Here is a 25,681-nt window from a genome sequence, read left to right as displayed (position 1 = left end):
CGAACGACCACAAATAGCGAACGGCTCTGAATCAGGCCCAAAGTCACATTTATAGAAGCCCCGTGAAGTGGTGTTGGTTTATCCTATATTTGCAGATGTGTGTTACTCATACCCCTTTTACACCGGAGCTAAAACCCGGGTTATTGAAGGGTTAACCCGGGCAGCTCCCTGGTGTAAAAGGGCAGAGGGTTGGATCGCCGGGTCGAGTGACCCGGCAATCCAACCCAGGTAACTAGCAGGGTTTAACACGGGCGTAGCCCGTGAAACCCTGCTATGGGAACAGCGCACTCCGGGTCACGATGACCTGGAGTGCGCTGCTAGCCGGCCGATTGGTCTGGCTTCAGTGGCGCTTGGAGATGACGTCATCTCCAAGCGTCCACTTTCACTCCGCAAAAAAGCCGGGTCTATGCAGACCGAACTGCGGTGTGAGCGGCGCTGACTCGGGAATATCCCGAGTCAGCGCCGGCAAAATTCCGGGTCTGAACCGGATAGGAACTTTGTTCCAACTCCGGGTCAGAACCGGAATTTAGGTGGAAATGGGGTATTAGGGGGTGATTTAATAAAGCTTGGAGAGAGATAAAATTGGAGATAAATAGCACCAACCAATCAGCTCCTAACTGTCACTTTATAGGCTGTAGCCCCCATTTACTAACGAGTTTATCACCAAAACGAGTGATAAATGTCCCTGTGTATGATAAATGGTGCTCCAGCCAATCAGCTCCCAACTGTCATTTTTTTAACAGATGACAGTTGTGGGCTGATTGGCTGGAGCACCATTTATCATACACAGTGAAATTTATCACTCGTTTTGGTGATAAAACTCGTTAGTAAATGAGGCCCACAGTGTTTGAAAAATGACAGTTAGTAGCTAATTGGTGCTATTTATCTCCAATTTTATCTCTCTCCAAGCTTTATTAAATTACCCCCTAAGTGTTCTGCATTTTATTTTCATATACAATACTACAGTGCTTTTATTTTTGTACCTTTTCTGGGGCCATAATAAGCATGCAGGGGATGAGTAAGGAAGGGAGAGAAGCAAGTGAGTGAAGAGGGGACTATTGAGGATGACGACAGGGCATATGGGAAATGTGACAGGCAAAGGAAACAGATAAGACCCAATTTGTGCATCTGGATGGCCATAAAAGTTCCACAACTACAAGACTCAGTCTGTATGGATTTGGTTTCAACAGTACATCATCTAGTTATATCATGAATACACTTGCTAAAGCCATCTTCATGCTAACTCAGGTACAGTATAACGTTTGTATGTCCCAATATTGTGCATAGATCCTCTTATACATCTTCGTTATACCTTTATAACACCGAGTAATCACAATTTCCCCTTTTCTGTCCGTTCTATGTTAGGACCACACCCATTTCCGTGTGATTTGCCGGGGCGTCCTTTACACTCTCATTAATTACCACAAATGTAGCTCACTGCATAAGTAATGAATTTATTTTGGATCAAAGTTTTGTACAATTTAAAACAATATTAATAAATTACCTTTTGGCCATTCCAGTAGAATACAGATTTCTTTTAGCCATTTAAAGCTTGAGGTGCATGCAAAACATTGCTCTGCAAAGTGATGCACAGACCTGAAGCGGAAGGAAGAGTCTGAGGAACATTATATACAAAATGATAACAGTACAGCCTCACTTGAGAGGGAACACGCAACAGTTTCAATGTATCATTACTATCTATAGCACAGCAATATTTTTGTTGGTGACCTAATGTATATACGTGAAACACATAAAGGTCAAAATAAAGCAATAAAACTTAGCATTTACTGACCAGCAGGAAAAGAAAATACAATACCTGACAGGGCAGAGGTGGAGGATGTGTCTTTTTATGGATTGTAACAGAGCGCCATGTTCTCTGGCAAATACCACATGGCCATAAGCCAGAAATGTGTTCTGCCTATCTTAAGGCTCGTTCAAGCCCAGCAGCACAGGGCTAGGTCTTCTACTTTTAGATGAATTACAGAACAAAGTCATGTATTATTCATTGCAGGTAATAATGGGAACACATTGCATTATTAAGAGGCAAAATGGAACTTAGACTTATTTGAAAAATACATGTTTCAGCAAAAAGGTGGCACACTAGTAGTTCATTATTTGTGACTTTATTCTAAAACCATTTTTATTTTAGAGCCACTCAAGCACAGTAACCTTATAGACTGCATAGTGGCCAACTAGAATGTATTCCAATAGCAAATTGTGCAAAATGGTTTTGGACTTATTGTAACTATTATATGAATGGCAGGTATATTTCTCATGTTAAGAGGCGAGTCAACACTGAAACAAGACCTAAAACCTAGTGTACAGTATCTTGAGAATTTGTATGTACTAAATTTACATTTTTATTTTTTTTACAGTCAACTACTAGAGATCATTGTGTGTTCTGTTCTGCTACCTGGTTAGTCTCTAATGCTGCTGGAGGAGATCAGTACTTTCCAGCAGTGCAGAGTATGACTGAATTATATTGGTCAAGTCACTGACCAGCCAAATTCCTCCACTGCTCATTAGGCAGATGTGTAGGGACATTTTACCAGAAGATAAGGGGTTACCGGCCACAAGCTCAGCACAGCTTAGACCATTTACTTGTACATTTCCTTAATAATACTAAGAGCCGTATTCAATTAGAGCGGATCCGCAATACTTCTTCGCCTCCCAGACTTTTCGCCTACATCGCGTCTTTTGTAGGCGGAAAAGTATTGCGGCCGTCCCCGCTTTACCCCGTATTCAATATGGAAGTACGCGAAAACGGGACCCGGCGAAACTTGAATAGGTGGAAAGTACTGTCAGATTTGGGGAAATCAGCCAGACACCCCCCAAATGATGCTCTGACATGGGGGTTCACTATGGTACCCCCCGATTTGGCTTGCTGAAGGTATTTGGTGTTTTTAAACGTGCTCAATAGCTGCTAAATAGCGTTTTTGTATAAGTGGTGAAGAATAGTATTCAGGAGTATTTTTTCCAGAAAATAACATCCCAGCAAATTTGGGGTACTTGAAAATGGGGGCCAGCATATTTTAAAGTTGCTAAAGTTAAATCGTTAAAAATCCACCTGCCGCAAGCACCTGCAATGAAAAAAATACCTGGGGCATACTTGGGGACTCCCCCAGAGTCAAGTTCACTAGTTTTTATCTTTGTCCCTCAACATTTTTTTTTTTTCCCAATTCAAAGTGATTATTTGGGGTGTCCTTAAGTGTTTTTTTTTTTTTCGATTTTGATACAGTTTACCTATGGGGGACTGTCTGAAGGGGGGTTCCTGCAACGTTGCACCCCAAAACCCCAATTCTGCACTTTTTTCCGCCTGGTATTCATAGGTGAAACTTTTTCGCCTATTACATTGCATTGACTTTCCGCCTAGGCAGAAAGTCTTCCAAATTGAATACGGAGTAAAACCAAAACAGGCAAAAATGACGTCATCGGCGAAAAGTTTTCGCCAAAAAAACACCCAAAAACGGCTTTTCGCTTCAAATTGAATACGGCCCTAAATGTCATCCTCATAGTCCTAGGGGTATCAATGTTGAGCTATTCCAGTGAAATGCATATAACATAGATTCTACTATGTCAGTATACTAGGACAAAACTTACATGGTGCGGTGGCACCAGAAGATAAAGCTATATTCTTATATGCATAACCTGAAAAACAAATTGGACTTTAACTATCCAATTTTGCATAATATCTTAGTTTAAATACAATGTACAATTCCAAAAGGAATTGATGTAGCACATCTTGCTGCATGATCATCTAAAACATTGTGAATAAAATCTTGTCCATAGTGTAAAGCACAAGGCTGGTCTACGGTATCCTTACTTTGTGGGTTTGAAGAAATTATCTCTAATGGGATCTAATCTATGTGTACACTGTAAATAAAATGGCTATCAGTAGATATTAGATTACATTATGTAGTGTAAAGAGTTTATTTTTACTCTAATGAATTTACATCAATTAAGCGGATGAACATGTATTCTAGATTTAACACCTAAACCAATGCATAAAGGTCAGATAATTCAGTTTACTCTGTTAATTTGATTATATACTAACATGGACAGGAAAGAATTAAATGATGAAAATGTGCTGCTTAATATTTGGCTCTCAAAATATGTACATATATACAATTCTATATGTATATAGACCAGAAGACATTGTTTAAATACCTATTAATAATTTATAGACAATTTACATACAGAATAAAGGCGCCGTTGAAATGTAGAGGAGCATAGTAGTAGTCTGTATGTCTTCAGATTACCTTAAATTCATTTTAGAGAGCGGTCTTTCATTTTGAAGAAATTTAAATTATATTGTTTGTACTGCTCGCAGTACAAATGGAATATCCCCACCCTCCCTTCAGCCTTCCATTATATTACAAAATGTCCATCTATTCACACTGCAACATATGTCTTCATTGGACATACAGAGGGTTGGTCATTCCAATTTCACGTAAGATGGAACTGAGTAGTTAAACATTAGGTAATCAAGTTTGTATAATTCATACAGTTGTGTTTGGTGCTCTAAACTGATGTTCTGGAAAAACTCTGCAGTCATTCCATCAGTAGTTCTGGTAGACTTGGCAAACGTGGGAAATTTAAGGTAGTCACTCACTCCTGCCAGCTGTAAGATATAATTAGAATCCTCTTCTAATGTTTCATATTTTCCTATAAAATCATAATGGATTTGACATGGGTGGCAAAGAGAAAACACAGTTTGCCAGTGCTCATTAAATGGTTCTTCTTTTTGGGTGTGTGGATCAATAAGATAAGAAACAAACTCCTCAAACTTGACATCACTGCCATTATTCAGTGCTTCTTGGGTGGCGTTTTTCCGTTGCCGCCTCACTATTTTGGTACCATAGCGTTTGTGGAAAGAGGTATTGTATTTCTGAGTGAATTTATTTCTGTAGGCTGAAACCAACCTCTCAAAAGGTTCACGGACAAAGAGGAACTTCATGAAGGTTTTCAATCGATGGTTGATCTCTGCAATACTGTACTGATTGAGGGTCTTCACATTGGATGGAACATGGGCTATATTGGCTGGTATGTCCATGGGATCACTGTATTTACCTTTTCCTGTTAGAACCATCATTACCCTCTTCCAGTTTGTGCATGCCACTTTTGGCACATAGCAGTAGATCATCTCATGGTATTCATCCACCACCAAGTGCTTCAGATCATTGGGAGTCAGCATACGACGCCTCCTGTTTAACACATTATTCCCCCGACACATGTCTGTAACCTGATCTCGTCTCATCTGATATAAAAGAGCATTACTGGAAAGGTCCACCTGTGTAGAAGAACAAATATAGACTTAGGTATACTTTAAGATAAGTGTCTCATTCAATTTTCAATCATTCCATTTAACTCAACAAGGACCACCATACAATTTATTCAGCACTGGCAACTAGCTCCTTCACCCAAACAAAACTATACAGATGCGTCAGATTCTAATAATACGATGAATATTTAAAAACACACATGCTGTATAAGTGTATCTTAATGATGTCATGAATCTTTCAAATTAGGCTAAATATTGATAATATTGCGATTTACAAAACCTGAGTTTGGTGTACTTTGAAATGCATGATATCATTCTACTCTAGGGGTACCAATGTTAGCAATAAGTAGCTGTGGAGACTATGGGGTCTATTTACTAAGCAGTGTTAGGAGACAGAGTGAAAAGTGATAAGGTGCCAGCCAATCAGCTCCTAACTGTCATTTCACAGGCTGTGTTTGAAAAATGGCAGTTGGGAGCTGATTGGCTGGCACCTTATCAGTTTTCACTCTGTCTCCAAACACTGCTTAGTAAATAGACCCCTCAATTACAGTAGGATGATCCTGAATGTGGAACTTTTCACTGAATTGTCAGACACCCTGATATAATGAAATATGATGTAGTCATGCTCATAGTATTAGTTTTGACTAAAACAGCTTGCAAAGAGTGTTGGTAGTGCCGGAGTATAATATAATAATATGAAATCATTTGATTACAAGAAAAAAATTGAGAAAAGCAGTAATTATATAAGTACCTCATATTATCCCTCTTTCTGTATTCCTGCATGTATTACTACAAAGATACACTGTCAGATGGGATAAGGTTCAGTGAGGAGCCTGCTCCATTATACAGGAGCCAATACATGGAGTAAGGGTTCATACATATAGTCATATCCTTACATGAAAGCAACTGAGTGGAGCAAGTACTGTAAATGTAAGAAAATGGAAATCCCTCACTTGAAAAAAGGTTAATAAATAGTCAGAAATCAAATTTATATTTTTTATGTCCTACTGGTATGATTAGATTTTTTATATCATCTTATATATAAGATTAATTGGTTGGTTGGTTGGTTTGTGTGTTCGGTTATGCATTTGGACACCCCTGCACCAATTGGGATGAAACTAATGCGAGGTGGTTCAGTTGGATCCTGGGCAGGTTTTAAGGGGTTAGGGTCACGGTCAGACCTCCCGTTGGTGTACGCTGGGCAGAACTTTGACCCGGGGAGCCTGTTCTGGGCCTTCCACTGGATGGATTTGGATGAAAACTTCACAGAGGGGTGGTAACTGTTCTGGGATGCCTAATGGAGTGGTTGGGGTATCTTAGCGGAGTGCGCCAGCAGAACTTTGACCCAGGAAGCATGCGTTCTGGGCCTTCCACTGGATGGATTTGGACGACATCACATAATAAAACTTAATAACCTCAAGATTTAAACCCGAGCAACGCCGAGCACTTTAGCTAGTTTAATATAATGAACCAAAACACAACATAAAGCAGCATATTGCGTCTCAGAAAAGTATAGCGGCCTATTCATCAAGATAAACAGGCTTTTATACATGCGAAAAGAGCCTATTCATCATCAGGTCCCTTCCATTCATCATGCCCTTGGCTGCAGGAACAGAGGCCATCCTCAGATGGCCTGAGCCTGCTGAGCCCCGTTCCTTTTTATTGGAATGAGATCTGGACTGCGAAGTGGGATCCTTTGCTCTGCCTCCTTTGGCCATTGCTGTGCGTATGCATAAACTAAGTTCACACATGTTCACTAACACTGCCAGGCAATGTAACATTTTGCTGCAACTTATTAGCAGCGGAAGTGCTTATTTTATGGATCAGAAACAATACTGAATTGCTCCAGTACATTGGTATCGGTCTCCACAACTAATGGCGAGTGGAAAACTTCATTAACGTTAGGCCATCTGGTCCTAAATATTAACAGGCTCAATAGAAAGTATTCTCTGATTGTACATTCCTAGTGCTATTGAGGAATTGTGTCTGTAGGGGCACTCTTCTTATTAAATGTCTAATTTGATTATCGCACTGGAGGGTATATAAATACAGCAGAAATGTAAAATACAAGTGATGCAAATAATATCTCAGAAAATGGTAAGTTCTGATTCCCTTACTCATAATCATTGAATTAAATGAAGTAATACAACTCCTACTGTATAATATCATGGTTAACAAGAAAGAAAGGAGGATTCTGCATAGTGCTGGAGGTAGATTCAGTAGTGTAAACCAACCATCCTACATTAATAATATAATTTATATGATTAGTTATTGTTGGTGGTGCTCCCAAAGCCCAATAGGTATATGTTAAAGAACAAAGAAGAAAAAGTAGGGCTATTTCCTGGGGCACTCTTGTGAATTGATTGTTGTTTAATTAAAATATAACTTTTATTATACATCAATAATATAATATAGTACCATACAAATCATAGAAATCAGATGATGGGAATCCATCACCTGTAAAAATCAGACTTCATGGCTATAGTGAAGTCTGGTGGCAAATTGTGAATAGATTATATATTACACACGAAAAAAACTTGATGTAAATAATTGATACTGTAGAAAAATATAAGGTTATATTTATAGTGCTTGACCTAGTGCAAAAACAATCCCAAGTAATTGTTTTACCCTACAGCACCTGGTATTCCCTGGAGGTCTCCCACCAGGTACTAACCAGGCCAATTACTGTTTAGCTTCCAAGATCAAATGAGATTGGGCAAATCAAGTAATGTGTGGCTGTAGTTATAAAAGGGAAATTTTCAACATACCTGGTTCAAGCAATATATATGTAGGACTAGTTGAATGTATAGTCCATTTTATTGGTAAATATTAACAACTTTAAAAAAAAAGTAATGCATCAGCAAACTATTTGTTGCACATGGATACTCAATATATCAAGAATATCACCTGATTATATACACAGGAAATATTGCAGGTTTCTATGCATTTTGACCATCTTCAATAGAAAGGCAATTCATATGTAATATACATTCATTGAAACTGCATTATGAACATATCACGTTGTATCCTAATTGTACAAAAATAGCATGTATCAAATTATAGTATCATTTTACAATCAAGCTAAAAGAGGTATTATATACACCAAAAAGTCAAAATCTGACTATTATATTCGTATTGGTGTATCAAGCACAGATAGCACAAAGGTATCCTGACTTTTAATATCATGCTTATTCGGAATTTTTGGACCTCTAGACTCCTGTTTTTTATATGGTCACAGATCTTCTTGGAGACAACATCCAAATCATTAGGGAGTAGGAAGTGCATTAACTCATATATTATAAGGCACACAATGATTATTTAAGTCTTGCTAGTGTGATGTGGTGGGAAGCTCTTGATTGTAACAGTACAATAAATATAGGATAAATGTAATACATCATAGAGTTGTAAACAGATTTCCTTTGCAATAACCAATATAGAAAACTGTATGTAATAACTGACTTGGTAATTCAAATCCTCCTTCAGTTTACAGACTGTAAAGTAAGCTATTAATAATCTATATAAAGTAAAACTATATTTCCAATGAATAAAATTCATTCACCTACTGAATGAACAACGTCTTTATAAAGTATGCCTGTTACATATTTCATTTACAATCTCTCAGTATATTTCTATTCCTGAAAGCTAAAAATAGAACAAAAACACAAATATTCATACGGCTAAGGAAGTACATGAATTATTATAAAAAGGAAACATTTCATGCATTTGCACTGTTAGCTACAAATTATTATAAAACACAGTGTAATAGTCATAGCTAACAACACAACACCCCACCTATGTAGAGGAACATGCACCCCTTACTGGGACACAGGAACGTTTGTGACCTTATACAGTATAAGCACAGAGCAACATGCTTAAAGTTAGGACACATTACAAATCATCTTGGAGTTATTACTTATTAAAAAAGTTGGGATGGTTATCCAACACAAGACATAATTACCATTTTACTATATTATTTTTTTGGTATACTTATTTTTTTGTTTACATTTAATTATATTTTTAAATGAACTGAATGCCGGTGAAAATTTGGCCTAAAGGACAACCGATCCTGGTCAACTATCTGCTAGGGAGACATTGGATGAAGGTCTGGATAGCTACTACAATCGGGTGAGCACCATATCTGACCTACCAGCGGTCAGGCTAAGCAGCCATAAGGTAGTATATTTCCAGCTTGTACATGTTCTAAAGCTTGATCTTGGATGAATACTGAGTGAATTCTTACAAATTTATATACAATTAGATAATTGTATATAGGCTTATAGAAAACTGTTATACATACATAATATCTAGCTTGTGTGGAGACTACATGGTGATTTATAGTATATGTATGGTTAAAAAAAGAATAAAATGGATAAGACACCTTACGCTCACTTATTTTGGGTTTCCAGCAAATGCTTGCAGATGGAGGGACCCCGTAGTCCTCCAATCACAATACTCAAATAACAAATTATGCCTAAAGAACTAATCTGTATGTGTGTATGGTGTTAGTGCTTCTAAATGAAGATGCAGTTGATGGAGTTGTTGATAATTTTACTATGACAAAATGTAACAAGAAAATCAGTAAACACAAAGAATATGACAGAATTAAAATTGAGAACAAAACAGGACGATCAGAGCAATGCTTATGTTAACAGGTAGGATAAGCCTCTGCCTATGAGTCAAAAGAGGGCAACAGGAAGGGGGGAGTACAGAAAAGGGGGGTATGGTCACAATGCAAGGGTCATACATATAAGTGTAATGAAAATGAATTGAAGAAAAAAAACAAAAAAATATTATTTTAGGTGCCGGCAATGTAGAAAGTTTTCCTTGAAAAAGTTAAGGGGGATAAATGGATCCCCAAAGTCAATGAGTTCCTCTTTATTATTTTTCCTTTCGAAATCTCCACCTTCAAAAGGAGAATTAATAAAAAGGAACTCTTCGAAAAGGAAAATTAATAAAGAGGAACTCAAGTGGATATATACGTTGAAAACATTTAAACCACAAGGCCTGAACGAAGACAATGAAGTCAAGGCGGTCATTACAGGTTAATCAGACATCAACATACAGAATTTCAGGAATACGTTTTTTTATGCATACATTTATTATTTTTTGTAAGCACATCTTTAAGACTGTTGGCCCACAACAGCAGCCCATACAGATATATTTACATAAATTGTTTCCCAATATTTTCGTCCAGACACAGTCTTTTTACTTATGTTTAACCATTCATCTCCCCCATTATCACTCATAATATTCAGAGATTTAGTTAAATGAACCGAAGGACAAGAAGAGATTTTGGGGGTCATTCAGACCCGCTCGCGAGCAGCAGTACGCTCGCAAGTGGGTCGATGTTCCCCACTGCGCATGCGCACGACGGAGGGAGCTCCGTCGTGCGCATGCACGAGACCCGGGGAGCGACGGGCTTTCCATCGCTCCGGGTCTCGCACCAAAGGGGGCGTGCTGTCGATGTTGATTGACAGCACGCCCCCTTTGGTGGGCGTGCCTTTGGCGTGCCTGCCAGACGGAGGCGTTCCCATGGGAACGCCTACCGTCTGAAGCTGGCCCCACTGACATCACTAGTGATGTCAGTGGGAGTGATTTTGGCTCTGATAGAGCCAAAATCACTCCAGGGCTTGTGGCAGGGAAACCCTACCGCAGGGTCTCTGTCGCAAGTCCGATGGTCGCGATGGTCAAGACCATCGCGACCATCTTTTTGGCCGCTCGCATATGCTATGGGTGGTCACCCACAGCTACACGAGCGGCCAGGAGGCCGCTCCATTTTCATGGAGGAGGGCCCTGATTCAGAGCGAGCGCTCTGTTCAGAGCGTCCGGCTCTGAATCAGGCCCTTTGACACCAGTTTGCCACTATATCAAAGTGGAGACAGCCTTTACTGCCATTTTATGACAGAAGAGCTAATAGCAGCTTAAATATCCTGAATACCAAGGGGAACTCAAGATGGCCACAACTAACTCCCTGACGAAGGCCCAAACGGGCTGATATGCATACAAGCACTTACAAGCACATTACAGCCAACCTCAAGAAATAGAGAAACCTGAGACCGAATACCTCAATCCATCTGCCATTTGAGAGCGAAGTACGCGGCAACCACTGGCATCGAGATCGTGATCACGTGACCGCAGTCACGAGACCCAGAAGTTACCAGAAAGTGTACAGTAAAGACAGCAAGCAGCGGACGGTGCTTGCTGTGAAGAAGGAGACAGTAGTACGGGGACGCCTGAATAGGACAGAGGTAAGACTCCGTAGAAGGGAGTGCCTGGTGCTTAGCCCAGCAAGGCCACACACTAGAGTCATCCCCTCCAAGACTGCCACGGTGGACCGGCGGCTCAGGATCAGAGTTACTGCCGTTCATGAGTGGCTTGACGCTGTTACCCGACATCCCTGTCGAAGCTGGATAATTGGCTGAGACAAGATCAGTTTAAAATTGGATCGCAGCGACGCCATCTTGCGACTGGCCGCAAGACGCCATCTTGGAAATGAGATCGCAAGACGCCATTTTGCGAATGGCCGCCCAAACGCCATTTTAGATAAACTCACACTTTAGTACATGTGGCGATATTACTATTAGCATCATGTGTATCTTACACCATTTCTCATACACACAATAATACGCACACTTGCGCTGTTAACTAGTTGCATATTAGCGAATGCATAAGATCCTGTATGAAAACGCCGAATATTAGCTTCATGCACACGCATCTGCCCCAAGTTAACTAGCGTTTTCACATCAAACCCCACATACTCACACATTGCATATTCACATACAAGGTTCCATAAGCTTTAAGGTATAAGATTCAAGTATGCACAGTTACTATAATTGCTTTGAAATAAAGATTATTTTGTAACTAAGGTTTTATATGTGATAAGTAAGCCATGTTTTGTATTGTACTGATGCGTACTCTCTCAACAGTATTTCGGTAACATCGATGTAGAGATCGCAACAGTCATTCTCATCTTATGGACCGCAGAGACTTCATGCAACAAAATGTATATTATATGACCAACTGTTAGGATTTGCATGAGGTGGGAAACCAGAGACCACCAGTTGTTAGAGGCTGGACTGTGTCTATTTGAACCAACCTGTTAGATACCTTGTAACATATGCCCTCTCCTTTAGGACCAATGGTATTAGCAACAAACTTCTCTATTGTGTTGTCTATTTCTGGGGGGTATAAATATGTGTGCTCTGACCCTGGGTTTCTAGTCTTCGTGCTGAATGCTGATTGACAAGCGTTTTTTTGCTAATGCCTACATCTGGTCCAGAGCGCTGCGTATGTATAACTGTACTTGGGTCTGTATAATTCCTTTGCACTAAATTGTACTTATAACTAGCGTGTAACTGACTGTACTTTTACTTGAATAATACTTTGTGCTTTGGAACCACAGGTTCTAGGTCTGGAGTCTTTATTTACTGTATGACTGCATACGCAAAATAGCGTCATCCTTAGAGGTTTATAGGCAGGATATCAGAAGGTATAGGCAGGGGTGCATAGAGGTTCAAAGGCAGTATCGTTAGTTGGGGACTCGTAGTGAAGTCACTTACCCACTCACACGGCAAATACGGTTATCGATATCTCACCAAAGGGTGGAGTGGCCACATGCAGGGTTTACCTGCATCCGCTCGGTGCTGAGAGATCGCTACCCGTTTTCATGTGAGCTAGGGACGCTGACTAGAATCCAGGGACAAGAGAGGAAAAAGTTTGTTTTCCTTTGTTGATAGAACCTATCATTTAAAGGGGTGCCGCAGTATTGAACACGCGGCCGAGTCGCAGTTTTGTGCACAGTAAAGACGCACTTTTGTGTACGCAGCTAAAGGTAGTCATATGGTGTGGTAGTCGCATTATTGTGTAAGCGACTGGTCGCACAATAGCGTATACGTACTTCCGGTTGTGCTGCCACATGTTTAAACAAAGCCATTGAGTTTACATTATCAATTGTTGCTAAATATCTGGGTTAACGTGTATTTTTCTGCGCAGGAAAAAAGTTTGTAACTGTGAGCGTTTGTTTAGGGTGTAACACAGGACCTAAATGTTAAGGGTATCGTAGGACCCTTAATTGCTAGGCGCAGGAGTTGGCCTAGTGGCTTGGTAGCAGCTTACCGTTTACTTTACACAAAGCAGGTGAATGGTTTGTTATTTTTGTTAGGGTTCGGCCCCCAGCGTGATTATAGCACTCAGTAATCAATGTGTGTGATCTGTTAGGCTTATTTGAACACTATAATTGAACCACATAATCTTGGCTAGATTGTGATTGTGAGCTGGTGGGAGAGTGGACGAAATCAACTGGAACACAAAGGGTAGTTTGCTGCCCCCTAGCAGTTGAGAAGTAGTCAAAAAGGGATTGCTGAGCGGAAGCGGCCTTTACTTCCGTAGGTGAGTGGAAGCGTCTAGAGGTCCTCCATAAGGTTTGCGAATACGCCTTTTTTCCAAGACGTTCGCAGGTAAGTGAAAGTATCTTGACTGTCTTTCACCAGTTTAAATCTTTATTGAAAAACGTAGGAGTTGTCTCAGAATGGTAGCCACGCAAACAATAGAGATGTTAGACAATGATGTGCTGCTAATGGAAGCGCCGCTTGGATCGGCCCGTTGTATTATGCATACTAAGTACGGTACTTATGCAATAAGGTATTATGATGTATGGTTTAAAATGACGATGAAGAGTGTTAGACCATTTCCCAGAATTGGTAGTTTTGATAAAGATGTATTAGATAATATCCGGGATCACATCAGTCTGATGCGCTCCCGAGAGAAAAAGGTCAAATATTATGAATGTTTAAAGTTGTGGCAGCATGAAGGGGATGCGTGGCTTAAAAATGCGCAAGCAACGCAAACTAGCATTGCGAGTGCATTGCCAGAGAATACATCCGCGACGCTGAATTGCAATGCGGGCGAGCCGCAAAATGGCGCGCACGTGCAGCAAGGTAGCGTTGCGGAATGTATTGCCAGCAGTTCACGCGCGCCACCCTCACCTTATGTGGATGGAGGTGCAAGTACAGTTATCAAAAATACCCACAAAAATGTAACAAGCAATTTGTACCCTCTCTTAAGCAACTATAAAGAAAATGTTCATGATGTGGATGATGAGCCTATTGTAATGTCTGCCATTTCCCATGCTGATAGATGCTACGCCATTTTCCATGCTGATAGATGCTACGCCACGACAATCACGAGTGGTGCCGCCATCTCCATAGGTAACAGCAAGGGAAGTGCTAACGGGAAGCAATCGGGAAGCCGACTGCCTAAATACCGGCAGCTGGCTTCCCGACTCATATCCCGGCAAGGGTGAAATGCCGGGCGTCTAGATGTAGATGCCCGCATTTCCCCGGACACCGGGAGACTGGCGCCCGGCATCCCGATCGTAGGGATGCCGGGCGCCGCCAGCGGACAGCCGCGGGGGGGGGGGAGGGTTAGGTTTAGGGCTCCCGGGGGGGACTTAGTGTTAGGCACCCTCCCGGGAGGGTTAGGCACCCCCGGGGCGGACTTAGGGTTAGGCACCCTCCGGGGGACTTGGGTTTAGGCAGCGGGGAAGGGGGTGGTTAGGGTTAGGCACTTAGAGGGGGGATTAGGGTTAGGCACTTGGGTGGGGAAGTTAGGGTTAGGCACCCCTAAGGAGGGTTAGGGTTAGGGGGGTTAGGTTAGTAGATACTCACCTATCCACGATCGGGATTTCCAGCGCTGTCGGGCTTCCGCTGCTCGGAACTCTGCTGATGTCGGCCTGCCGATGACTGGAATCGAACTGCCAGTCATGCAGCCGGCGGTATTTCATACCCCTTCCGTGCTAACACCCTCTGCACCCGTAGAGGAAGTTGTTAATACCATACGTAGCAGCAACAGATTAAACCCCCAGCCAGGTAATAAGGTCAAAGGTAACAGCGCTACCAGTCTGCATCCCATTCGGACAATAACTGTTCCGAATGGAAATGCAGATGTGGTAATGCATTGTCCTTGGACAAGAGCAGAACTAAATTCCATCATAAATGATTTCCCCGATCCCAAAAAGGAACTAGCCAAATGTCAAAGATTTTTGAGGAATTTGGGTAGTTCTCATGAGCCCACTAATAAAGATTGGCGGGTGGTGTTAAGGGCCTGTCTACCACGCAATACCGACGTGACAAAATTTATCACGGATTGTGTATTGGATGGTGATGTTCCCTTAACAGACCAAGTAAACCAAGGTAACATTTCCCGCATTGTAACTCAATTGGGTATTTATTTTCCAGTAGTAGTTAACTGGAACAAAATTTTCACCATAAAGCAAAAGGAGAGTGAATCTGCAGAAGAGTATTGCGACCGGGCTCTGCAGGCTATCACCCAGTACACTGGGATAGAAGATATTAAAGATAGCACTCACCACAGGGGAATGATAGTCACGATACTCATGGACGGTCTAAAGGAAAACTTAAAGACTCGGGTTCAGACCTCACAACCTGGCTGGAGGGGAGTCACAATAGATACACTCATAGAATCTGCGATAGAACATGATAGGAACATCTCAAAGAAGAGAGAGACCCAGAGCGAAAAACTAATGGCTGTCAGTATTCAAGCTCTGGAAGGAATGAAGGTAACATCACAGCCAACAGACATTTGCATCTACACACACACCTACACCTGAACAGTTATATGCCCTCACTAATCCCACGCAACAGCAAAACACAGCTCTATTCTACTAACCCTACACAACCTCAGGTCCCACACTACTCACAAACTTCATATCCCCCACAATACCCTTATCCTCCATATCCCTACCCATATCCACCACCTTTTCCCCCTGCTCAAACCTCACAACAACCCGTGTCTTCATCCGATCCACGAATATGTTTTAATTGTAACCAACCAGGACATTTAATTAAAAACTGCAGAGTAAAAAGGGCTGGACCCCCAAACCAGAGAGTACCTGGATATCCCCATAAGGGATATGCACAGAGAACAGCAAATGTCCAGCAGGCACCAGCTCCAATTGTGGCCGTTAATGCTTTATTGGAGAATGGTAGCCAACGCTAGTGGTCAAGTCATACCTGTAGTCTACAGATAGTCAGGTTAACGGGAGTACTAGGGAAGAACCGGTCATGATGGTTGATGTAGCTGGTACTGAATACCCTTTTCTTGTAGACACAGGGGCGACCAGGTCAGTGATAAAATCTCCCGTTAATTTACAAGTGACCAATGAGACAGTACCAACAATGGGTGTAACAGATAAAGTGGACCATTATCCTTTAACAAAGTCCACAGAGGTTACTATTGGGCTGTTGCATACCAGGCATTCTTTTCTTTTGGCTGCTGTGGCTCCTACTAACCTGCTGGGCAGAGACTTGTTATGTAAGATGGGATGTGTTATATATTGCACCCCTGATGGTGTATTTTTAGATATCCCTGAGAGAGTTGCGCATGAGGTGCAGGATATGTTGGACACTCCCCAAAGAATAATGTATCACTCTACCAGTTTAAATGAAAATCCGTCCCAGGTAGATCAAATGTTGTAGCAAATTCCAGATTCCCTTTGGACTAAGGATGGACAGGACACTGGATTAATGGCAAACGTAACCCCCGTAATGGTAAATTTAAAAAGCGATAGGCAAGCTCCAAAAATTCCCCAGTGCCCACTAAAACAGGAGGTAGAATTAGGGGTTTTTCCAATAATTGAGCGACTATTGCAACAGGGAATTTTAGTCCGTACAGCTAGTGTAGCCAACAGTCCCATCTTTCCGGTGAAAAAGAGTGGTGGGAGGGGTTATAGGCTGGTACAAGACCTTAGAGGTGTTAATAAGGTCGTAGAGAGCCAATTCCCCATAGTGCAAAATCCAGCTGTGATCCTGATGCAGATCCCACCAAATGCAACCCATTTCACTGTCATTGACCTCTGTTCTGCTTTCTTCTCTGTGCCTCTCCACCCTGACTGTCAGTATCTATTCGCATTTACATACAGAGGTGTGCAATATACATGGACACGGTTGCCCCAAGGTTTCATAGACAGCCCCAGTATCTTTTCCCAGGAATTGCACGACTGTTTACAATCTTTTCAACCTGCAAATGGATCTGTTCTAATTCAATATGTGGACGATTTATTGCTGTGTTCTGATTCGTTTATGTCATGTTTGAATGATACTAAACTTTTGTTGCTTCATCTCTCGCATACAGGACACAAGGTGGCTAAGGACAAACTACAGCCGTGCCGATCCAGAGTAAAATATTTGGGACACTGCCTAACCCAGGGGTTAAGACATTTAACAAATGATAGAAATCAGGCCATACAGAACATGACACTGCCGCAGAATCAACAGCAATTTCGTACCTTCTTGGGAATGTGTGGATACTGTAGAATGTGGATACCAGGTTTTTCTATTTTGGCCTTGCCTTTACAGGACTTAATCTCTTCCTCAAAGCCCGATCGTGTCATACACACAGAGGAATCAGAGCAGGCTTTCCTTAATCTTAAGGATAGTCTGACAAAAGCACCTGCATTGGGAATACCTGATTATGAAAAACCTTTTGATTTGTATTGTACGGAAGCCGATGGTTGTGCTGCAGGTGTCCTTACACAAAAACATGGTGATGCCAGTAGGCCTGTAGCATACTACAGTGCCCAATTGGACCCTGTGGCGAGATCACTCCCCACCTGTTTGAGAAGTGTAGCAGCTACCGCTCTATTGGTGAGTAAAAGTGAGGATGTAGTATTGGGTCATGATATCATTGTATACACTCCCCATGCTGTATCCGCTCTGCTGAATTCTGCTCAAACCAGACACGTCTCTTCGGCTAGGTTTACCAAATGGGAACTAGCTCTAATCGCAACTGCAAACATCACTGTTAAACGTTGCAGCACGTGGAATCCAGCAACGTATTTACCATATGTATAACATGATGTACAAAGGGTGGAAGGAGACAAGTTGCTGGCGGGGGATGAGTTCAGCGGACATAATGATACACACGATTGTATGGAATATCTGAACCAGACCTTTACTGCTAGACCTGACATACACGACACACCTTTAGAGAAGGTAGATGTGACTTTTTACACAGATGGGAGTTGTCATAGACAAACAGACACAGGTGAATTATGTACAGGTTATGCTGTTGTTAATGACACAGACATCATAGAAGCTAAACCTCTTGGTCCTCCTCACTCAGCCCAGGTGGCAGAGTTAGTAGCACTAACTAGAGCATGTGAACTGGCAGCAGGCAAATCTGCTAACTGACTCGAGGTACGCGTTCGGGGTGGTGCACGATTTCGGGGCTCTATGGCGTCTGAGAAATTTTATGACAGCAGCAGGCACACCAGTTGCACATTCCCAACACATAAAACACCTTTTAGAAGCAATCCAACTGCCCAAAGCGGTGGCAGTAATCAAGTGTAAAGCCCATACATGTGAGGATGATCCGGTGTCATTGAGCAACAATAGAGCCGATGAAGCTGCAAAATGGGCAGCAGGGTTAAAAATGTTTTCTCCCACTGAAAAAATTATGTCTTTCCAAACAATTGATATGCTGAAATTAATTGAGATGCAAAATTTGTGTTCAATTCAGGAAAAGTCCATTTGGAAGTCCAAGGGATGTGGGCAAGAGTCCTCCGGGCTCTGGATGGACGGACAAGGTAAGCCAGTAGCCCCCAAGGCATATTACCCCAGCCTGGCTGAGGCAGCACACGGTCTGACTCATCTGGGAAAGCAAGGTATGTGCAAGTTGGTGAGAGCATACTGGTGCGCACAAGGTTTTTCTTCACAAGCAGAAAAGATAGCAATGTCCTGTCTGACCTGCTTGAGGAAGAACATAGGGAAAGTGATCCCTACCGAACCGTCCCACATTCCACCGACTGATGGACCTTGCCAGGTGATACAAATTGATTTCATCCAATTACCACCCTGCAGGAACCTTAAGTATGTATTAGTGTGCACAGAAGTATTTTCTAACTGGGTTGAAGCCTACCCAGCAGCCACTAATTCTGCTGCGTTTACTGCCAAGAAAATAGTTCAGGAATTTGTATGCAGATACGGTATCCCTAAAATCATTGAGAGTGACAGGGGTACTCATTTCACAGGTGATGTTTCTCAAAATATGTGTAAGCTGATGGGTATTAATAGTCGACTTCACACCCCTTACCGACCGCAAACCAGTGCCAAGGTAGAGAGTGTGAACGGGACTATTAAAAATAAGTTGAGTAAAATCATGGCAGAGACTGGACTAGGATGGCCAGAAGCGTTACCTTTGGTCCTACATAGTATAAGGACCACTCCTAGACCCCCTCTAAATCTGTCCCCATTTGAAATACTGTTCGGTAGACAACCTCATTTGATTATGTCCACAGGAAGACTTGAAGGCTAACAATGAGGTAACTGTAAAGTATCTTATATCAATGAGTAAGCAGGGTGGAGATTGTGAGCAAGCCTGCCGATGGCGAAATGCGCGTCCTACTTCCGGGTCACGTGATGCGCACACGTGACGCCGGCTTCTTCCCCAGGCACAGCGGCATGCACTCGTGCAACTGATACCAATACAGACTGTATTTCTGGACTGCTGGCTGATCAGGTAAGTGGCGTACACCCCCTGCACTGCCAGGCGCATCAGGGCAGACGGCCACGAACCCTGTCAGCTTACTTTTTCTGACATTTGACTGCAGCAGTGTGTATACATCCTGAGACTATTAAGTGTTTTCTAAATATGATGCTGACGACATGTCAAATGGCCTATGTGTCATTAGATGGTGTTGAATTATAATTTTGATATATGTTACATTAGCTATCTTTTGATTTTCTGACCAATTATTTAATTGGCAACTTAACATATCACCATTGGGTTGTTTAGTATACAGTCTTGTTGCTTATTTATAAGGTGCATACAGGCATTGGTATCTAACATTGATCATGACACAGATGTACCATATCTATTACTTCTAAATGCCTGGTCTGTGTTTAACTGGCGTATTATATTGCTGAATCAGCATAATATATACTTTTATTGATTTTCAATTATCTCACCTGGCTTTTTTTGTTAATTCAAGGAGGAATATACTTCCATTAATCTTTGCCTCTAGAGACAATAGTCTCCAATCATATATTGTTTATGTTGTGCGTTTGTATGTTTAAACTGAGAGATTACAGTCTCCAGCTAAACTATATGTTTTCTGTTGTATGTATATATTTGTGATAATTGCTCCTTTTAATATATTCTCATTAAAAGTTAATTTTTAATCCTTATCTGGCTATATTAGCCCTATCTCGGTACCTATTGTGTGCCCCCACAAAGAGTCCTTTTTTCTTTTTCCTCATATGCTATATACTGACTCTGGGGAGCACCAGGGACTAACCCACATATTGATCCTTTTAGGACTAAGGTCTTATGATCATTTGTTTGGGAATATGCATATTGAATGAAAATGCAATATATATTTTGTTCCTTGAATAGGTCATTTTTGAGAGATACATATCATATATAAAACAAACAGCCACTCTTTCCAGTGCGGTTTTCCTTTCCCTGTTCTAATGTAAGCAGTTAAAACAACAGCAGCAGAAACTGAAATTGTTGTCCAATGATATGCCTGAAACTAACTGTCATGATGTTGAACAGGAGAATATGTCATGATCAGAAATTTCTTGCGTTCAGGTTGTTTGACTGATCGGTGGGAAGGTCCGTACCAGGTGCTGCTGACAAGTACTACATCTTTGAAGGTGGCTGAGAGAGATACCTGGGTCCATTCAACTCACTGCAAAAAGGTCAACCAACTGGTGGAGAAACGAGTCGGAGACAAGGCTGATAGCGTGGACCTGTCGCTCGTGAGCTTGTTCCGGGAGGATTGAAAAGGTCGTAGTGAGATACCTGAACTAAAAGAAATCTGCAGGTCTTGTTGTGGCAATGGACGGGCCTGCTGTGTTCATTTTCATGTTCTCTTTTAGAGTCTTCACCATCCTGGTCGGTTCGGGAATGTCTGGTTTCTGTGAAGGGAGACCGATTGTGGAGAGGGGAGTTGATGGCAGTGCTGATGGAGTGGAGTCAGGAGTGCAATGCCAATCAGGGGAGTGTCTGACCAATCTTAGTACTGTTATTGTTAAGAGAGCTGTTATTCCGGATACTCGGGGACGATGTGGGGGTTTATCGTCGGAAGATTCCTGTATTTGTGAGCTTTGTGGGTCCCTAGTTGATGAGAATTGTATCCAACGGTGCCAGCCTAAATATAACCCGTACTGGGGTGGGTATCCTTTAGAGGATTATCATAGCATGATAGGCAAAGTGTTAAATCAAACTAATTACTGGGTGTTTTTACATGTGCCACAGGGACAGCATAATGTAGGGTTGGTGCCATTTCCGCTGAATATCACGGAAATTTTAGAATTACAAAAAGGGAAAACATTGGATGGATAATTCCTTTCATCCAAACCACCTCATTTCAAACTCTATCAATTCCAAGTAGATAGCTCACTTTTGTGTTTAAACATAACCAACCCCAATCAACCCGGGAGTTGGGAAGTGACAGGGAATAATCAGACAATGACCTTCTCACAAAGAGCTGATAATGAGTCCATAAACCATGATCTGTTACGCTCAATTAAATCTAGTGGGAGACATTTTAGGTAGCGATATGCATTGAGTTCCACCAAATAAATTATTGGTAAGGTGCCAGATGGTTATTGTGCTAAAATAATACAGCCAGAGACTTACATGTACCAGATGGAAGACCCAGAAATAGGATTGTTTAATGATGCATATCATTCCTTATGTTCTCCCTGATAATGTATATTTTATATGTGGAAGAAAAGCGTATAAGTGGGTCTCCCGAAAAGTAGTCCCAGAAGTTATGACCCTCACACATGTTGAAATGCTTGGTATACATAAAAACACCATCATATCTTCACACACAATTTGAACACAGAGGCAAACAAAATATGATACCTGGTGACGTGCATAAAGTCACTCAGTTAATTAGTGAGACAACTGGCTTTCAAGTTTCCCACCAGGATCACTCGGAGTACATTAAACTTTAGATATATTCAGGAACTTGCTAAATTGATAGATAATATCACCGAGATGTACGATGACACATTCAGGTATACAGGGAGAGAATTGCAAGCGTACAAGAAAGAACTGGTGCAACACAGGCTAGTGTTAAATTATTTAACTGCTGTTACTGGAGGGTATTGCGTAACGTTGATCACCCAATTCGGAGTAAAATGTTGCACCTATGTCACCAATGATACTAGCGACCCCATGGAGGTGATAGACTGAAAGATGGATGAAATTCTGCAGCTAAAATGGGAATTTCGTAAGAACCATAATGCTTCAGTGGCTGAAGTAGTGGAGAAGATAGAAGGATGGGTTTCATGGCTGAACCCAGTGAAATGGTTCTCAGATCTAGGGGAATGGGTCCAGGAAGTGATCACCAGCATAGGCAAATTCTTAATCCTTATACTGATTGTCATCATAATAATTGGCATATGTGTCCGGTGTGTTCCTATTGTGTTGAAGTGTGGAAAATTTAAAAATAGAGTAAAACGAAAGAACGAAATTATGATGGTGGTTAGTATGAATACCGAGGTAAATACAGAACTGCATTACAACCCTGAACTAGGAAATACCATCATTTTATGTATTATATGTAGACCTGCATAGAATGTATTATTGAAATGTTATTTAAAAAAAAAAAAACATCTCAGATAATGTAAAGTCTCAAATTTCCCCTTCAAGACTGCCTTTATAGGACTGGTGTATCTCCACACCTTTCACATGATCTTCCAAGATCCGCAGTGTGCGTATAATAGTAGTTTTATGTCCCCACTCAGAGAAACATTATTGATGGATTAAGAACCATCTTGTGCCATCCCATAATAACACTAAATAGTATATAAATGTAAGCCTAAATTATATTTTAACATCAGATTGTGATAGCATGTTGTTCGCTATGAAAAGGTGGACTTTCGAAGCTGGATAATTGGCTGAGACAAGATCAGTTTAAAATTGGATCGCAGCAACGCCATCTTGCGACTGGTCGCAAGACGCCATCTTGGAAATGAGATCGCAAGACGCCATTTTGCGAATGGCAGCCCAAACGCCATTTTAGATAAACTCACACTTTAGTACATGTGGTGATATTATTATTAGCATCATGCGATTGTATCTTACACCATTTCTCATACACACAATAATACGCACACTTGCGCTGTTAACTAGTCGCATATTAGTGAATGCATAAGATCCTGTATGAAAACGCAGAATATTAGCTTCATGCACACGTATCTGCCCCAAGTTAACTAGCGTCTTCACATCAAACCCCACATACTCACACATTGCATATTCACATACAAGGTTCCATAAGCTTTAAGGTATAAGATTCAAGTATGCACAGTTACTATAATTGCTATGATATAAAGATTATTTTGTAACTAAGGTTTTATATGTGATAAGTAAGCCATGTTTGGTATTGTACTGATGCGTACTCTCTCAACAGTATTCCGGTAACATCGATGTAGAGATCGCAACAGGCATTCTCAACTTATGGACCGCAGAGACTTCAAGCAACAAAATGTACATTATATGACCGTTAGGATTTGCATGAGGCGGTAAACCAGAGACCACCAGTTGTTAGAGGCTGGACTGTGTCTATTTGAACCAACCCGTTAGATGCCTTGCAACATATGCCCTCTCCTTTATGACCAATGGTATTAGCAACAAACTTCTCTATTGTGTTGTCTATTTCTGGGGGGTATAAATATGTGCTCTGACCCTGGGTTTCTAGTCTTCGTGCTGAATGCTGATTGACTAGAGGTTTCTTGCTGATGCCTTGTCAGAGTTCAGCCGGGGATCGACCGCCCCTTACCGTCCCGCCGGCTTCCTCTGACTTCCCGGGCAGTCGGGCGGCTGGTGCGGCGACATGGGAGGTGCTGAGCATTCTCCCTGATGCTGGTGTCTCAGGCGGCCTGGTGCGCGGGGATCGGAGTTCCTGTCATGGGCGCCATGACACTTCCTTCTCTGACTATCCTTCCTTCCCTGACAGTCTGGCTGGTCAGCTGACGCTGTGGACCAATCAGTGGGCTTCCAGGGGTATATATTTGGCTCCTGTGTATCGGGTAGTTGCCTGAACAACCATTGTCGCTGCTAGTGTTACTAGTGGTCTCTCGTTCCAGGTTCCCTTGCTGCCAGTGATCTATTCCTGTGTGCAGCTATATCATCCATCTCACCAGTGCTTTACCATCTCAGCCTGTGTGCAGCTATACCATTCATCTCATCAGTGCTTTACCATCTCAGCCTGTGTGCAGCTATTTCATTCATCTCATCAGTGCTTTACCATCTCAGCCTGTGTGCAGCTATTTCATTCATCTCATCAGTGCTTTACCATCTCAGCCTGTGTGCAGCTATACCATTCATCTCATCAGTGCTTTACCATCTCAGCCTGTGAGCAGCTATATCATTCATCTCATCAGTGCTTTACCATCTCAGCCTGTGTGCAGCTAGACCATTCATCTCACCAGTGCTTTACCACCTCAGACTGTGTGCAGCTATATCATTCATCTCATCAGTGCGTTACCACCTCGCCTGTGTGCAGTATACCTCCATTCCACCAGTGCGTTACCTCCGCCGCCTGTGTGCAGTATACTCTCCATTTCACCAGTGCTTTACCATCACAGCCTGAGTGTAGTTATACGTACCCACCTCTCCAGCGTCATAATCTCTGGCTGGCTCCAGTACCACTACCCACCTCGTTACTGGACTCTGTGGTCCCTACCTACGTGTTACAGTATTGCACCGTGGTGCACTCTTTCTAACCAGCAACCCGGTAGTGTGTCCGCAGTGCACACTTCCTTGTACCTCAAGTACAGTGTCCCTATGTGCCCCTTACTGGCACAGACCCTTTGGGCCACGAGTGTTCGTCTCTCCTTTTTCCCGCAGGCTTTGGTCACCTAGTCAAAGGACCGCGACCTGCTTACGAGGTGCAGCTCAAGCCCATATCCCGATTGGTGGGGTCACTGGCGAACACCGTCTCGTGGGTTAGATTCCGCACCTTTGACTAGGTCTCGCCAACTACCAAGATCCGTGGATGCGGAGGTCGTACATTCAGGCCCCTCGCCTCTGTTTCCTCCCGCAGCCTCAGGCCTCAGCTTCCAGAAAACCGCCTCCCAGCGTGACATGCCTACATCTGGTCCAGAGCGCTGCGTATGTATAACTGTACTTGGGTCTGTATAATTCCTTTGCGCTACATTGTACTTATAACTAGCGTGTAACTGACTGTACTTTTACTTGAATAATACTTTGTGCTTTGGAACCACAGGTTCTAGGTCTGGAGTCTTTATTTATTATATGACTGTGTACGCAAAATAGCGTCATCCTTAGAGGTTTATAGGCAGGATATCAGAAGGTATAGGCAGGGGTGTATAGAGGTTCAAAGGCAGTATCGTTATCCCGACC

At 42.0% G+C, this 25,681-nt stretch overlaps 1 protein-coding gene and 1 pseudogene across 2 annotated transcripts in view; both read right to left on the bottom strand.

Moving 5' to 3' along the window:
* Positions 1–1,444: 1,444 nt before the first annotated feature.
* Positions 1,445–25,681, bottom strand: part of CHST11 (carbohydrate sulfotransferase 11) — a 291,985-nt gene continuing 267,748 nt past the window's right edge. For both annotated transcript variants that reach the window (XM_088454346.1, XM_088454347.1), the window contains exon 3: positions 1,445–5,290. In XM_088454346.1, coding sequence (XP_088310472.1) covers positions 4,436–5,290 — 855 coding nt within the window. In that variant the 3' untranslated portion in view covers positions 1,445–4,435. The remainder of the gene's footprint in view (positions 5,291–25,681) is intronic.
* Positions 7,908–8,025, bottom strand: LOC148538299 (5S ribosomal RNA; annotated as a pseudogene).

The sequence above is a fragment of the Taudactylus pleione genome, unplaced genomic scaffold (genome assembly GCF_031769625.1).
Source record: "Taudactylus pleione unplaced genomic scaffold, aTauple2 ptg000040l, whole genome shotgun sequence".
NCBI classification, from domain to species: domain Eukaryota; kingdom Metazoa; phylum Chordata; class Amphibia; order Anura; family Myobatrachidae; genus Taudactylus; species Taudactylus pleione.
The sequence above is the reverse complement of the archived record's forward strand: the minus strand, read 5'-3'. Positions and strand labels throughout refer to the sequence as shown.